Here is a 17,664-nt window from a genome sequence, read left to right on the forward strand (position 1 = left end):
AAATGCACTTGGAAAAAATATTGCTTACTATGAGCTGTTGAGCATGGTGTAATTTCTTGCAAATCAAAGCATGTTATTGATAAGGGTAATTTGAAAGTTTGCATAGGCAGCTTCATTGTTTGACAAAGGAAGAAAATATTTTATTAAGTATTCAAGAATTACAAAAGAAGCATGTAAAAAATGCAAAGTATAATCTACTTTACATCTCCATGTTTTACAAATAAAAAGTCAAACAGCAAGTAGCTCAAGGAGCAAATTAATTTGAAATGACAAAATAACAATAAAATACTAATATTTTAAAGAAAAATATTTAGAAATGAAGACATATTAAACAGGGACTAAAATTCGTGTTTTTTTTTGGGGGGAGAAGAAACAAGTGGTGCATCTGCAGTTTTTTTTTCTTTGCCTTCTTTTAGTAAAATTAGTTTTTTAATTGTATGTAGCAAAATGAGAGGAAGGCAAGGTATTTAGTTACAGTTTTCTCGGGAAAAGTCAAACGCAATCTGTGAGATGGAGAAACATGGTGTCGATGGGACTTCTGTGATGTATGCTTTGTTAGGGGTAGAGTTAAATAAAAGCAACAAGTTTCAAATTCTGAGGACGAAAATAATTATGTGGCATAAAAAAAGGGCCTAAACTAATTACTACCTATTTTTGGCAATCAACAGCGGGTACATTTTTCGAAGAAAGTAAAAATTGGAAGTTTTTAATTGCTTTTTCTTACTGTTTTACTATGAAATATTTTAAATAATAAAAAAATGAATATTTTGAGTGAATCTGTGATTTTGTTTGACTAAAAATATGGAATAAAGTTCTCTTAAATTGTATGTAGTATGCCACAATAAAAAATAAATACATATACATTTTTGCTTTATTGAATCAAAACTCTTTGAAACAAACATGATTCATATAAGAAGCAGCCACTGTACTTAAATTTTGAAAATTTTCCTGGAGCAGACCACTGAAACTCTTCTTGCTATAACATAGCCAAAACTCGCCTAAAATTGTACTTAAAACTACAATTCATAAACATTTCTGTAGGGGGGGGGGATCTCACGACTTTCTTTTATTTCCCTGAATAAATATTTGGTTGCAAAGGCAACAAGTTTATTTACAAAATCAAAAAGTTTCATTGCAAGTTTACATTAGTAATATAACCCTACCTGTAAATGCAGGCACTTTCAGGACTTTGAGTGAAAATGTCCATTCTTTTAGAGTAGACATGGCTTAAGGCCCCTGCTAAGGTGCAGGAGAAATAAAGTAAAAATAAAAAGGACTCACTTTCCTGACATAAGTGAAGTTAATTTCAACATAAACATAGCATGAAAACTAGAAGAAATGCATAAGAGTGTATGTATGAAAGAGGGAGAGAGAGAACGGGAGAAGAAAGATAACATTAGTTATTCTACATTTTTTACAATTACAATTACAATTACAAATGTGACGACCAGCAACAGGCACTGGGCCCAGCTAGGCTGGTCCTAGTCAATTAATTAGTCCCCAATGAAGATCAATGGCCCTCTTAAAGCTATCCACTCCCTTGCTCATTACCGCCTCTTCCGGTAAGCTATTCCAAGTGCCCACGACCCTGCTAAAGTAGTAGTTTTTCCTGATTTCCAAGTTAGCCGGAGATTTAAATAGCTTAAAACAATGACCCCTTGTCCTGCTTTCCCCGCAAAAATTTAATCCGTTTACATCTTTCATTTTGATAAATTTAAATAACTGAATCATGTCCCCTCTGACTCTCCTTTGCTCCAGGCTATACATGTTAAGCCTATTAAGTCTGGTATCATAATCTAAATCTGAGAGTCCCCTTACTAATTTAGTTACCCTTCTTTGAACCCTTTCCAATACAAAAATATCTTTCTTCAGATAAGGCGACCAAAACTGAACAGCATACTCCAAATGAGGTCTTACTAAACTCCTATATAAAGGCAGAAGAACTTTCTTAGATTTGTTTGAAATAGATCTATTGATGAACCCAAGCATTTTGTTGGCTTTGTTACTAGCAATACTGCACTGTTGACTAAACTTGAAGTCCTGATTTATAAAGACACCCAGATCTATAACATTATCTGCCTGATTTATGACTGAACCCTGTAAACGATATCTCATACGCTTATTTCCAAGACCTAAGTGTAGCACTTGACATTTCCCTACATTAACTGCCATACCCCATTTATCTGCCCACTTAGTAATATGATCTAAATCCTCTTGCAGCTGTTTTACTTGTTCTTCATTTTCGACAATCCCCATAACTTTTACATCGTCAGCAAAACAATTCATGCTTCCAGAAATATTTTCATTGATGTCATTCATAAATATAATAAACAAAAGAGGCCCTAAAACTGATCCCTGAGGAACCCCACTTAAAACATCACTCCAATTAGAATGATTTCCTCTCACAACTACTCTTTGCTTCCTACCAGTAAGCCAATTTCTAACCCAAAGTAAAGTTTTTCCTCCTATTCCAATGTCAGCTAACTTGCTGAGAAGAGCAACATGCGGTACCTTGTCAAAAGCTTTTTGAAAATCAATATAAACAACATCCACACATTTTTTGTTATCTAAAGCTGAGGTAACCTTGTCGTAGAAATGCAATAAATTAGTAGTACAGGATTTACCTTTCCTGAAACCATACTGCAAACTAGTCAACAGACTATTAGTCTCTAAGAACATCATGATCTTAATTTTGATCAAAGTTTCGAAAATCTTACAAATCACCGAAGTCAAACTTACAGGTCTATAATTCCCAGCAATACCTTTAGACCCCTTCTTGAAGAGTGGCGTTATGTTAGCCAGCTTCCAGTCCTCTGGCACCGTCCCCGAGTTATAAGAAGCATTGAAAATATTCAAAATAACATCCACTAATTCCTCTGCACATTCAACTAAAATTTTTGGATAAATATTATCTGGTCCCGGAGCTTTAGTTGCTTTAATCTTTTTCAAATGAAATAAAACCTCCTCCCTGGAAAATACAAAATCCTCAAGCTGTATAATAGCTTGTGTCTTGTTAGTGTCAACTGTTGAGATACAGTTATCGTTAAACACACTGGAAAAAAAGTTATTTAGAACATTTGCAATATCCCTATCGTTTTGGATTAAATTTCCATGCTCATCAACCAAAGGCCCAATTTGACTGTTTCGAGCTTTCCCGGAATTAGCGTAAGCAAAAAACCTCTTAGGGTTCCCATCAATGTCATCTGCCAGCCTTTGCTCCAATTCCCTTTTCTGAATCCGTACCAAATACTTAAAATTTCGCCTTGCCTTACCATACTGGAGCCTCTCCGCACTCTGACCAGTTTCTTTAAACTTACGAAAAGTGGCTTGCTTATAATTAAGAGCTTCTTTAGTCTCCCTGGAGAACCACATGGGCCAAATTTTGGTACTAACACCTTTTCTCCTAAATGGAACATAGTCCCCAACGGTTTTAGCAAGTTTATCCTTAAATTCCGTCCACTGCTGATCTACGTCGCTATTTTCCAACCCTGACGAAAAAACCTCTTTCAAGCTCTGCCTAAGTGCAACAAAATCGGTGTTTCTGAAATTGGGCACAAACCTAAAATTATCATCTTTGCACACTTCAAATTTAACCCGGAACCTAATGCTGTTATGATCACTATCTCCAATATGCTCCCCTACACTCAACCCCTGAACAAAACTACCTATGTCACAAAAAACTAGATCCAAAATGGCCTCCTCTCGAGTTCCCTGAGTTACAACTTGATCTAAGAAACAGTCACCAATTACTTTTAAAAATTCCTCTTCTTTGCCATTACCAGGATAAAAATTATTCCAATCAATACCCGGAAAATTGAAATCCCCCATTATGATAACGGATCCCTTACTAGACATGTCACTAATAATACGGTACATCTGTTCATCTTGTCCCTGGTTTGAATTAGGTGGCCTATAAATGTTTCCAAAGCGTAGCTTTATGCCCTTACTGCTCATCAACTCCAGCCAAACCATATCAATATCAGTAGGCTTATCATTTATGACCAATTCATTGCAAATAAAATTGTCTCTAACATAAAATAAAACCCCACCACCTCTTTTACCTACTCTATCCTGTCTGAATAAATTATACCCAGCAATATGTAATAACTCTGCATCAGATTCGGTAGCCCATGTCTCTGTAATTCCGATAACATCCAACTTCTCATCCATAACTATGCTTTTCAATTCATCCATCTTGTTCCTAATACTGCGAGCATTGGTATAGAAAACTTTAAGCATGCCTAAGTTGCTTTTATTTAACACCCTGAAATTTCCTAAATTACAATTGTTAACATTACTACTCTTGTTTGTCACTTTATTTCCATTTCTAGCAATACCCAAAAACATTACATTCTCTCGATACCTGGTGCTTGAACCATGCCCCCCATTCCAACTTAGTTTTTTGACTCCAAAGCCCTTAAAATCAATCCACTAACCATTTTGACCCCTGTAGAGCTCAGATGCAGGCCATCCCTAGCAATCCAATCCCGTTTACAGTGACTCCATACATCAATGAACCTGATACTGCGCTTTTCGCAAATTGACTTCAGTAGCAAGTTCATACACCTCGCACGTTGATTTAGCCAGCTCCTATGCACTCCATACCTGGGAAGCAAACCAACCACTTGGACATTCGTCGAAAAGCTGGTTGCTTTATCCAACAGGGATTCCCATTCCCTAGAAAACTCCTCATTTTTACTGTGGCCTACATCATTTGTTCCCACCCACAAAGTAACCATGTCCTCCTTATTCAATACTCCCTTCTTTTCAGCAACCATATTAACGTCTTTTACCCGAGCCCCTGGTAAACAACACCTAGCCACCTTACGCTTTACTCTCCCAACTGTGTTACCCACCTCCCTTACCATAGAGTCCCCCAAAATTACACCCTTAGTTTCCCAATCTAACTCCTCATTTGAAACTTCCCCCTGAATCTCTGGAACATTTATACCCTCTACAACTGGCTTACACCCTAATGCTAACTGGGCTTCCAAAACTAGCATCTTAAGTCTTAAGTCTGAGAGTTCAGCACATTTAGTGCAAATATAATCCTCTTCAAAAACAGACTCATTTTCCCCCTTATACAGGCAGAACATATGACATAAATCACAAGAGATCCACCTGTCCCCCTTCCCACTCTTTACCTCTTTCATAATGCATATAACACCCATTTCTACTCAGTGAATATGTTCCAAAAGGCAAAACAGTAAGATAAAAATACAAAAAAACACAGAATAAATACTAAAAACAGCAGTAAATAAACAGAGTTGCTACACCCAATAAAGCACACAAGATCAAAAACCAGGAGATCACCACATGTTAGGCTTAGCTCCAAAAAATGCAAAAACACTTCAAGAATACAATAACAGCAAAAATGAGCCCCCAAAACACAATAAAACTAAATTACATGATAAAGTGAAGTAAAAAAACCTAAAACTAGACAGTAATAATGAAAAATTATAGTAAAAAAACACTTATCAAATTAGCAGCAAAAAACACTCCCTGCATCACAGGCGCCCTCTAGCGGCCGAAAAACGGATTCTTACGGATAAAATGATCATATATGATAATCAAAATTCTCAACCCAATCATGTACCACTTAGTTTTAATATAAGTTATGATGTTATTTATGAGTTAAATGTGATAGAGTTATTACCTAAGCATCTTTCAATATTTTTTAATCTGAAAAACAGTTATAAGGAGATGCATAGTTAATTATTCTACAGTATCTAACAGGTAAAAATTGAATAAAAGATGAGCAAAAATTTAATTTTTATCTCACTATTTTTCATAACTACTACAAATAAATAAATAAATAAATAAAACAAAAATCCAAAAAGATTATTATATTTCTCAATTTCATTGAAAGAAAATGTCGATTATGTGTTATTTTTCCAATCTGAAAAGCAAAAAAAACTAATTTTCACCCTTAAAAATTCTCTGGTTTTCCCCAGTTTTAGTCAAGTTTTTTTTGGACACCTTAAAAATTTTTTTTTAAAGGTATTTTTAGTTAAATAGCAAATTTGAAGTAATTTTAGGTAAACTAATAACTGAAAGAAATATATAGTTTTTTAAAGTATACAAGTTAATGCATTGATAAATTGATAAACTTACTGAATGAAAAGGTTCCCAAGTCTCATTTAAATGATGATAATCTTTAGGAAGTGATGATCCAGGCTTAGATTGAAGACTATATTGCACATCCCAAAATTTTAAAGTTCTGCATGAAAAAAGTTTATTTACGAAGTGGTAAAGAAGAAACATGTATTATTAACAGCTTGTATGAACAATAAAATGTACTGTAACGATTTCAAGACTCACTAAGAACAAAATATGTATTTTAAACTTCAGTTTTTAGTTAAATGAAAGTGTTTTGTCTTTTTATTCCCTGAAAGTATTATATAACACTAAATTGCTGACCAACTATTTAGTAACAAAAATAATTAAATAAATAAATATTTCATAATACTAGTAATAACCAACAATATATTTAATTTTTTAATACTTAAACATCTCGTATACCTAATACAATACCGTCACAAGTCAAAAATTGTCGATTTTGAGTTATATTCATGTCCTGGTGCATTAGTGCATTTTTATTAGTTCTATTAAAATACAAGATAGCCACAAAAAAAAAAAAAAAAAAAAAAAAAAAAAAAAAAACCTATTTTTGAGATGTGTCTGTGTGTTACTATCAGAATTTAAGCTAAGGCACATTAGATTTAAATTGATTTTTCTCAAAAAGTAGTTTTTGCAGATGTGGTCGAGTTGTACTAGGTGTGCCATCTAACCTTCACTAATATTAATATTACGGAGAGGAAATGGGAACTGTTGATATGTGCCCCCAGATGTTGTGTTCACAAGGGTCTCATCATCTACATTAGAACTAATTTGCAAAAAAGAAAAAAATCTTTATTAAAAAAAAAAAACAAGGACAAATTTACTTGAATGTTTATATGATAGTTTGCAATAATTAAGTTTAGCTTATTAGTTATTTGGCCAAGAGGAAGGACTGGCACTGCCCTTACTTGAGCCATTCCATGTGACGGAATAGGATATTTGGAGTAGTTTTGTCAAAAATGCTATTAAAAATAAAATTTCTAGCTTGTTTCATTTGTATTTATGAAGCAAAATCTACCTACAAACCTAATTTAAATGTCCCGTTCTGTCACATGGAATGGCCCACTTGAGAATTTTTCAAGATATTTTCCCTTTAAGCTATCTTAGTAAAACATACTATGTTCACATGTGCTTCCCTTTCCACAGGGTTGGCAAGGTTTCGGACACTACGGTAAACACCATGGTTTTAACCGTTCTATCCAATAACCTTGTGTCCGAAACATTTTTGGAGAAACTGCATTTTGTGAGAAAATATCAAGAACAGAAAATGTGTCAAAGTTATGTTTTATATTGAATATTTACTCAATGGTGAACATTCAGGTATAAATATATATATGTAACTTATTTATACAGCTGATTCTAATCTCGTTACCTAGAAGTTGAAGCATTCATTAAAAATTTTAATTGAACTGAAATTTGTTGTCTTGTTAGTGGTGTGAGTTTCCTTTTATAACTCTACAAACCGTTACACACAGAATATTTTATGTAACAGAGTTTTGGAGAAAAATATTATTAAATACTCATTAATTAAAACTTATTAATATTTATATTTATGCATTACAAATGTTGCAGTAAATACAAATTGATTAGATAACACCCTTTTAGCTTTAACATACTTTTGGACAGTTTAAGACACTTTTGGACGTAAAGACCACGTGTCCTGTCATTAACCAAATTCGGACAGTCCAAAACCCAACCATGCCTTTACTCTATAAATAAATAAACATATATAGTATATATCAGGAGCATCATAACCAGGGGGCAGTCAACCCTGGGTGACAACCTCCTGGGGGGTTGGCAATACCCCCCCTCAACCCAAAATAGTTTTAAGGGTTTATAAAAAATATAAAAACTTCAACTGTGAAATTTTCTTTATATATATATGTGTTTATATATATATATATATATATATATATATATATATATATATATAAAATAAATAAACTAAAAGATAAAATTACCCATCTAGGCCACAAGAAATTATTTGATGAGACACATCAGAAGTTTTTGAATAAATATCGCCTTTAGGGAGAACCTGGGAAAAGTTTACAAATCTGAAAATTTATCAAATTACATCAAAATAATAATTTATTTTTTATTACAGATGAAAGAAATTAGTACCTTTGCACTAAAAAGCAAAATTATGAACAGCAGTGTTAAGAAGCATTTTTCTTAAAATTGTGTACATGCATTTAGAGGCTTTATGGAAATCCTTTTGTTTTTTAATGCAAAAAGATATGAGTTTCCAGTGCAAAAGGATTTTTTAAGACAATTTTAGTTATTTTAGTATTGCCATTTTTATGTAAAATCAACTTAGCAGGCGGTAGTAGCTTTAAAAATTTTTGTCAACTGGAAAATAAAAGAAATGAAAAGAAAAACCTTTTGCTTGATTTAGCTTGCTTAAGACAATATGTATACTATTTATTACCTTCGGTAAAAAAAACTAGTATGTTGTGGCCATCATGAAACTTTCTTCTATATCTTTCTTATAATTCTGATCCCTCCCCATGCCTAACGAGGAAGCAATATTCCCAACGAAAACAAAATTACACATGCCAAAACTTGATGACCATCCCAATTCCTGATTTATCTCAAAAGCAAAGCAAAGAATGAAAATTGAAAATTATTTTTAAAGCCTTGCTGAAAATAATTACAAACATTTATCTGTTAACAGACACAAGATGGCAACAGTTAAAAACTTTAAATCATTGAGATAATATTTCGGATCATTTCCATGCAATTAAAAGCACGAGTTGAACGCAGACGACAGTCTGTTACGATTTATCTTTGTTATTGTTGCAATTAAAAAGCTATTTTTATTCGCACAAATAAAAAAAAAAATCAGCCCCCCCCTGGAGCGATTGGCGCCAAAATTAAACCAACGCCTGTTTACATATGGATTCATAATTATTCCAAATTTCATCCAGAACGTAGCATTACTTCTTGACATATGGCACTCACAATGGAAAAAAAAGAACGTTCGATTGCGCCACCCCCTTTTTAGCTGTTGACACCAAAATAGAATCATTTCTTATACCCTCTAAGGGCTACTTGTCGATAAATTTTTGTTTGATTACGTTCATTATTTATTGAGATACAGCAGTCACAATTGACGGCAAAAAACATTCTATAGCTCAACCCCCGTTTGAGCTATTGACACCAAAATTGAATCAGGATCTGTACCTGTTAGGGACAACATATGGACCAAATTTTGTCTGATTCCGCCAGTTACTTCCTGGGGAATAGCAATCGAGCAAAACTCAAAAAACGTCCCATTGCTCCACCCCCCTTGGAGGAATTCCCGCCAAAAACCAATGGGCACAAGTTCACATAAGGGCACATATGTGTACCAAATTTCGGTCGATTTCATGCGGTAGTTTTTGCTGTAGAGCGGCCACAAAAAACTGGTCACACACAGACGTGACACACATACACACACAAACACATACACACAGACAGACATTTTCCAAAAATAGTCGAAATGGACTCAGCACACCTCAAAACGTTCGAATCTGTCAAAATTCGAAATTCGAAAATTTGCACGAATCCAATACTTTTTTCTATATATTAGATATAGAAGAAAGTAAAAATTGGCTCTGAGTTCCATTTTGAGTTGTATGGTTTTGTTAATTACTATTTTGTTATTTAAGCTGTCTGCTGTTTATTTTTGTTGCTGTTACCAGATGTCTTTTAGGGCTCTACCGATGGAATTTTTTGGCCGATGGGCCGATGCCGATCTTTCTAAGATAGCTGAGTGTTTTGCTTCAAATGGCCGATGGCAAAAAAAAAAAAAAAAATCAAATGGAAATAAATTGCTAAGATTGTCAGGGATTTAAAGGATCATTTATACATTTCACTTTACTTCCTTTCTACGAATAGGAAATTGAAATCACAAAAAAAAAAAAAAACAGATTTCGACCAAATTTTTTAGTTTACGATCACCCAATTTAAAGTTCAAAAGTGTTTTTGGCACATCTGTACATGAATATGCACCTAAAAACATATAGATAACTGCATTTCTTTATTGAGTTTTGTGCCACTTTAATACTGTTCTTAACAATTTTTACATAAATTATAGTTAAAAATAAGTAAACAAACCTCAAAATGTGCAGGTATCCATTTTATGTCTGATACGCCATGAAAATGAATATGTTCCAACTTTGAAACAGCACTACAGTAAATTTCAGGAGGCTTTGAATCATCATTCTAAAACAAAAGTCTTCAAAATTATTGGCAGTTTATACTAAAAAAAAAACTTCCAAAGAAGAATTCTTAACTTATTATGTCCACTTAAATAGAAATAATATTTAAAGATGACCACTTATTTGCTTATACAGTGAAACTTCTCTAGAGTTACCTCTCTCCGTTCCAGAAAAAAGTGGTCTCAAATGGAGGTTGGTCGCTCTTAGATGTTTTTGAACATGCAAAAAACAATAGCAACCAATGAAAATCATTTACATCCTGGTTACGGTAGGTATATTAAGGACATTATGATAAGAATACGTTGAATAGATTATAAAAAAATTTATTTTCACTTTTTTAATTCAAAATATACTTTGACCATTATTTTTCTATTTAGAAACTAATTTGCTTTAAATACAATATGAGAAGAGATTTTTCGGCTTTAGATTCTTTTAATTTTTTCTGAAAAAAAATGCATTTTTTTTAGGTTTCAGCTGCAAAAACAAATAATTAATGTTTTTATCATTAATGCAATCTGAATGTAACTATGAGCCTTCTTTAGACAATATGCGTGAGTCTATCTATTTTTCGACTGTTCAAACGAGCTAAAAATAGATTTTTACCATTGAAATGGGGAAGAAGAAATGTTGAAATTCGACGTTCTTATTTGTGCTTAATTTTCAGTGGAAACCAGATAAGCAAGCTCATGTACAATAACACTAAAGTACAAAAGATGACAAAAATGCATTTAAAAAAAAAAAAAAAAAATGCAGGTACTGCAGTACTGCAAATAAGCTAAAAATAGATTCTTACCACTAAAATGGGGAAGCAGACATGTTGGAATCCAACGTTTTATTGTTTTTTTTTTGTGTCAAATATTCAGCAGAAACCAGAAAAGCCAAAATTGTCAAAAATTATGATTTACATAAATGTATGAAATCAAAAAAATTTTTTATTTTCTAATATGTTTCTTTTAATTACTTTTCAGAAATTCTCCTTTCATGTAATGGATTTTAGGTCAATGTTACCCTGTATACACAAAGTTTCTATACCTAAAGTTCTTCTGTCCTTATAGAAACAAGCTCTGAAATGTGTGCTTTTATTTGCATTGCATGCAATTTCTTATTTTGGATGGTTAATCATAAGAAGTAAAAAACCTTTTACATGACATTTTATTATAAACTAAATGTTCATTATCCTGATTGCATGTGGCGGGCACCCATGAAACGCTTAGCGGGCACTATGGTGCCTGTGGGCACAGGGTTGGGGATCCCTGCTCTGAGGCATTTTCTTCCTAATGTACTAGTTTAGAAATTAAAATTGAAGGATTATAACCTAATTTTTCCATTTTTCAAGCACTTGAAAACAAACTCATTTTTTTTCAAGGACTTTTCATGGTTATTTAAGAATAACCAAGCTATGATTGAAGAAAAAGGTTTCTGTCAAAGGGATTAAATTAATGCTTAAATGCTTTCCAGTTCAACAGACGTTACTAAAAATAGAGAGAGAACAAGATTTACGCTTACACTATGTAAACTTTCACCATTACCAATACATTGTGCAGCTTGAGATAGGCAATCAGAGTTCACTTGCCACAACACTAAGTGTCCAGACAAACTACCTCCGACAACTAAATTAGGTGTAGTTGGATTAAACTTGTGAACAATAACATCATCAAAATGTTTCAGTAATATCTGAAAGGAAATTATAAGAGAATAAAGTTCAAAAAATACAAAAAAAAAAAAAAAGAAGAATTAATTTTAACCAGTACAAGCACAAAAAGCTTTGTATATATTAATAAAGATATTTCAACATACTTTAGGAGAAAATCTGTTCTGAATGTGCCAAACGTAAAATGAAATAGGAAATGAAGAAGCAGCTACAAAATTTGAACTTCTTTCTTCAAACTTCACATTATGTTTTGCTGATGCAATGAATAGAGCTGTTGAAAGTCAATATATTTTTGACATTTACGCACAGAAAAAAAAAAACAATTAAGGTATTCAAATACTATAGGGTCAAATGGGCATGACAAATAAAACCAACTGAAACCAGTTACTTTGAATTCCTAGACTGCTGGTGAGGATAATAAAAAATAACTAAACTTGAAAGAACAACTTTTTCATGGTGCCATATTCAAACAATGACAACAATGCAACTGCTTAGAAACATACAGAGTTCTCAAAATATTAGGTTGCCTAGTTTTCACTCACCATTAATTTAGTTTCAGAAAACACCACGAGCTGGGTAATAGAGCTGGTTTCCATTCTCCCCAACTGACCCTATGGTAATTCATAACACAGAATATCTCTCGTCTATGAAGAAAAGTGGTTAAGTTTGAAAACATATATTTGATGTCTAATTTGATATTTTATCAAAAATATTCAGAAAACAATTAGTGTAAACATTTAATTTTCAGAACAAGCCTAATTTCCAATCTATAACAGTATTTAGTATTTTTCTAAAAAAAAAAAAAAAAAAAAAATTTTAAATTTGTAATTTAAAATAGAGACTGATATTTCTATTTGGTTAGCGCAGAATATTCAAACTTTTGATTTTCATAAATTTGCAGCAAGAAAATTAAAGCTCAAAACCATATTCTTCAGCTCCATACAAAAAACAAAATGTACTTTTTATGATGCATTAAGAATTTGATTTAAATACCATTTACAGTCTAAATATATGTCCCCCCCCCCTGCTGAGTTTTATAGTAACATTTCTTAAAAATTGCTCCAATGTAAAATTAGATTCTGCTGCAATGGGGTCGTTTCCAAAAATTCAAAAGTAATTTTTTTCTGAAAGAGCATGTTTAAAAACATAGGATCTGACTATTTTTTAAATAATTTGACTAAGTTTAATATTTAAAAAGTTTTTTTGAATTAGTGCACTTTTATTGTTTTACGCTTCTGCCAATGACATCACAAATGATGAAATACCATTCCCTTAGCAAAATATTTAATTTGCATCTTTACTCACGTGTATTGGCAACGATATGGTTGACAGCAAGCCTAGAGCGCAATATTTAATTTGCTTCTTGATTATCATAACGTGGAATCGTGGTAGAAAGATGTGGCAAAGTGCATCATTTGTAACGTCATCAAGACCACGTCTTGTTTCAAAAATAGTCTTTTTAAAAATTAATTAAAAAATAACTGTTGGGAAAATGAAAGTATTTTCTGGGTCCATGTTATTATTTTGGCGCATTCTATCAATTTCAATGACTAAAAGTAGTACTTTTGACTGAAGGAAACCACCCCATTGCAAGACAACTTCAATAATTAGCAATTTTTCATTTTTATCACTTGAAGAAAAGAAAAAAATATTTAATATAGAAGAATCCAATTCAAATTCAATACTTCACAGCAAACATTAATTTAAAGTAGTGTTTCATAATGTAATGCAGTTTGAATGTTTAGAATAATATATAATGTATGCATTTTTACTTTCTACTGTGCAACTTATTACCTTCTGAGAATGGATGCCAGTGTATTTTAGTAATGCTTCTTTTACCACTGTTTTCAGAACAGACAAAGGAACCTCTAATCTAAGAAAAGAGTTTTTTAGATTGAAATTTTATGTTCATGAAAGTTTATGTTCATTTGACATTAAAGTTAAAGTTTTTTGTTTCTACCCCACCCTCCTTTCCAACCCAAAAAAACCTTTTTTGCCAAAATTGTCAGCCAATGTATTTTTATGTTTTTTTTTTTAATTATTTTTTTGCAACACAAAACAATAACAAAGCACTCTGCTAAAAACTAATCTTTATACATAAAGGGCTAATCTCTGTCCGGATGTCCGGGGTAAACTTCAAAACTATTGGAGGGATTTTAACCATTTTTTCACCATAGATGGCTACATAATCGGGGAACAACTTAGGCTATAATTTATTGCTAAAAAACGTAGTTTAAGAACGTCGTGATCGAAAACACTAAATGTCATGTAATGTTCACATCAATTGATTAAAGATTAAACCCATTGTTTCGAAAATTCGTTGCCTAACAACAGGAACATTCAAAGTAATCATAATGTAAATTTTGAATCAAGGCCTCTCTGGAGCAAGCATGAGTCTAAAGTCATTTAAACATTTGGAAACTCACTTTTTGCACACTTAGGTAAACATAGTAGAGAGCATTTTTTCTTTTTTTTTTGTGTGTGTGTGTGTACTATCGCACAGTTTTTTAGTGATCTTTGTTTTTGTTAGATATATTTTGGAAATTCTTCAAATTTTTATATGCTTCACTTTGCGCTTTCGTTTTTAAAAGAATACTCTTTCGTTCTTTATACTTATTGCTGTTTTACTTTTATGGGTAAGGATGAAGCTCAATTTTTAATGACGTCAAAGCGGTGTGTTTTGAGTTCTTTCAGTTAAAACAGAAAACCAAAGAAAGTACCGATTGTTTCTCACAATTATTACTGACCCAGGCAGCGCCGGGTATTTTTGCTAGTTGGAAATAAATTTATTATACTATTTAAAACAAGAAAATATGTATACAAAATTGCCGAGATGGATGAAAATATGAAAAATCTGATATGGTGATAAATCTCTTGCTTGACACCTACAAAGCATGCAGTCAAAAAGAGTTTGAAGAAGAGAGGAATGTGCTTCTATTCTTATTCAAGTTGTTAACTTTTCATAGGTATACATTGAATTGCCTTCTTCAACATGGCCCATATACCACTGATTGCAAGGATACACTGATTAATTGCCAGGGCCTGATTACCCAAAAGGCTCAGGAAGCTTGAGCTTCCCCTCAGAATTAACAAGGGGCCCAGAAATGACTTAAAAATTTCAGTTTCTGCATTTTAATTATTTTTAAAAGTATTCAAATCTTAGAACAGACCCCAAAGTGGTTTTTTTTTTTTGGGGGGGGGGAGGGGAGTAGGAAATAAGGAATCAAAATTTAATAAAGTAGGAAAAGTAGGAAAAAAATCACTTAAAAAGGAGGAAAAAATAGGAAGAAATAGGACTATATGTTTGTCAAGAGGAAACAAATTTAGCGTAAATTTTATTTCTAATGCAAATTAACTAACAGTATTTTTGATTTAAAACTGTCCCAAAAATAAACACTAACAGTACTTTTGAAGTATTAAAGGTATTTAATGAAAGACGGAGTCCTAAAAACAAAATGAAAGAAACAAGCTGACAATCATCATTATGAAAAACAAACTGGTGGAAACAAAGATATTAATCACAAAAATATTAAAATAAAATCAAAACAAACACCTTTCAAAAATGCAGTAAAAAAATTTTTAAGTGTGAAAGAATAAAATGCAATATAACAATCGCAAAAAAAAAAAAAAATAAATAAAAAAAAATAAAAAAAAAATAAAAATAAAAAAAAATAAAATAAAACTCATATTTTGGTGCAATAAAACCATTTTTGTTATAGATTTGTTTAGTCAAAAATGAAAACATACCTTCGAGAGCATCCTTTTATCATTTAAAAATACTAACACTTTCAGCTCCTGTTATCATAAACTATGATACAAAAAGTCAAAGCAAATATTAAATTAGTTTTAGTTAAAAATAATCAGCAGCTGACACCCATTCTTGCATAAATAGGGGTAGATGTTTGAATTTGAAAAAAAAAAAAAAAAGGAAAAAGAATGAAAATGCAGAACTATATAAAATAAATTTGTTGTTAAATATGGGACATAAAATTTATAATAAATTAATTAAACTAAATAAAAATATGTAAACAGTAAACTAAAGAGTTTGTATTACGTTATGTATTTTTAGCATTCAACATAAATTTCCGTTTCAGGCATGTCATTTATGGCGGGTCAGTGGAGTCAATTTCTCCCCTCCCTAACTTTTGAAATTTAATGCTTAACTGTACAAGTTTGTGCGGTTTTTGTTGTTTTCAGATAAAACTTGCATTCAGTATACATCCTTCGCTGCTCACCCTGGGGGAAAAGTCAAAATGATGGGCCAGTTTTAATTTTAATCAAGCAATAAAAACAAATATTGTTGTTTGCTGATTTTTTACATAATTCTAGTTCCAAAATATTTGTCATGGGAGAAAACAAGGAAAAATCCTTTCGTGGTAAACATAACATTTTTATCAAAGACAAAGATCAGTTACTAATGTTTCTATGTGCATAAAAGGGAAGGCACGCAGTTTCCTTACGTTCCTTTTAAGGTTCTACATTGCCTTTCTGTTTAAATAGGGGAATAGGAAATTCCGATTTTTCCTCACTTTTTTGAACAGTCAGCCGTTTACTTTAATTAAAGCTTCTAATTGATGGGTAAATAATATATAATTGCATCAGAATCTGCCAGTATCTATTTCTTTATTGTATCTTTAAAACAGTAGGACTGAAGTCGGGGCGATAAAAAGAAAAGTCAATCATAAACGCTACAACAACAAAAAAGTCACTTGCGAAAATTTAACTTTTAAATACGCAAACGCCGCAGCGTTCCTTCCAGAAATTACTGTAGTCAGTCAATGAAATGCATGGGATCCGCTTGTTTCTTTTGCTTTTTAAAATTAAAACACGCAGAAAATTATTTGTGCGGCATTGTAAAAATAAAAATCAATGCAAAATCAGAAGTGCTATACTAAAGAAAGAAAAAGTAGGAAAAAAAAAGGGAAAAAGTAGGAAAATAAGGAGAGAGCTCCAAAAAGTAGGAAAAATAGGAACTCTCCGGGATGGGTTTAGAAATCGCTAAATAAAAATTTTCGAAGAACTAAAAAAACTGAGAACACAGTTTATAAAATGTGATAGCAAGATACTTTCATCTGTGGAACTTGCCCCAATGTGCTACAACATACTTTTATCACACTTGAAAAATTTTATGAAGGAATAAATCTGAAACAACTAACCTCCCTTATCTGTGTGAATGGAGTACAAAAATATGAAATGTACAAAAGTTTAATGTGTCTAGATTACTGGGGGGGGGGGGGGATAAACTTTAATTCAAAGTCTGCTTGGTCATTTTTGGAAAAAACACGTATACCATTAGTGGGTTTTGTTTCAATGTGGGTAGAAAATTTAGAAAATACGTACGAAAACAAAAGGTGGGGGGCTCTGAAATGAGACTTTGCTTCCCCAACTTAGGGGTTAATCAGGCCCTGTTAATCGTCGGTAATCAGTAGTCGGCCACTTTGCACAACAAGGTTGGCAAAATCCCTTTAAAAAAAAAAAAAAAAAAAACCTAACCAGTGTTTTACTACCCTTATCTTCCCAACTACCTTTTTTTCCCTTTTTTAAAAAAAGAAAATAGTTGTTTTTGTCCTTTAAAGAGAAAAAGTAGGGCATTTGTAGGCAAACTCCTGTAAAAGGTCTTCAGTATTTATAGTATCCTCATATAAATAATAGCCGATGATCGAGTAACTTGTGTGTTTCAACAATGAAACT

General features: G+C 32.2%; 1 protein-coding gene across 1 annotated transcript in view; it reads right to left on the reverse strand.

The window, feature by feature from the left end:
* The window catches only part of LOC129233624 (dynein axonemal intermediate chain 3-like), a 118,571-nt gene that overhangs the window by 81,212 nt on the left and 19,695 nt on the right, over window positions 1–17,664 (reverse strand). The window contains exons 4-8 of the mRNA XM_054867602.1: window positions 11,829–11,996; window positions 10,219–10,326; window positions 8,082–8,155; window positions 6,115–6,220; window positions 29–110 (exon numbers count right to left, since the gene is read on the reverse strand). Coding sequence (XP_054723577.1) covers window positions 29–110; window positions 6,115–6,220; window positions 8,082–8,155; window positions 10,219–10,326; window positions 11,829–11,996 — 538 coding nt within the window. The remainder of the gene's footprint in view (window positions 1–28; window positions 111–6,114; window positions 6,221–8,081; window positions 8,156–10,218; window positions 10,327–11,828; window positions 11,997–17,664) is intronic.

The sequence above is a fragment of the Uloborus diversus genome, chromosome 1 (genome assembly GCF_026930045.1).
Source record: "Uloborus diversus isolate 005 chromosome 1, Udiv.v.3.1, whole genome shotgun sequence".
Classification (NCBI taxonomy): Eukaryota; Metazoa; Arthropoda; class Arachnida; order Araneae; family Uloboridae; genus Uloborus; species Uloborus diversus.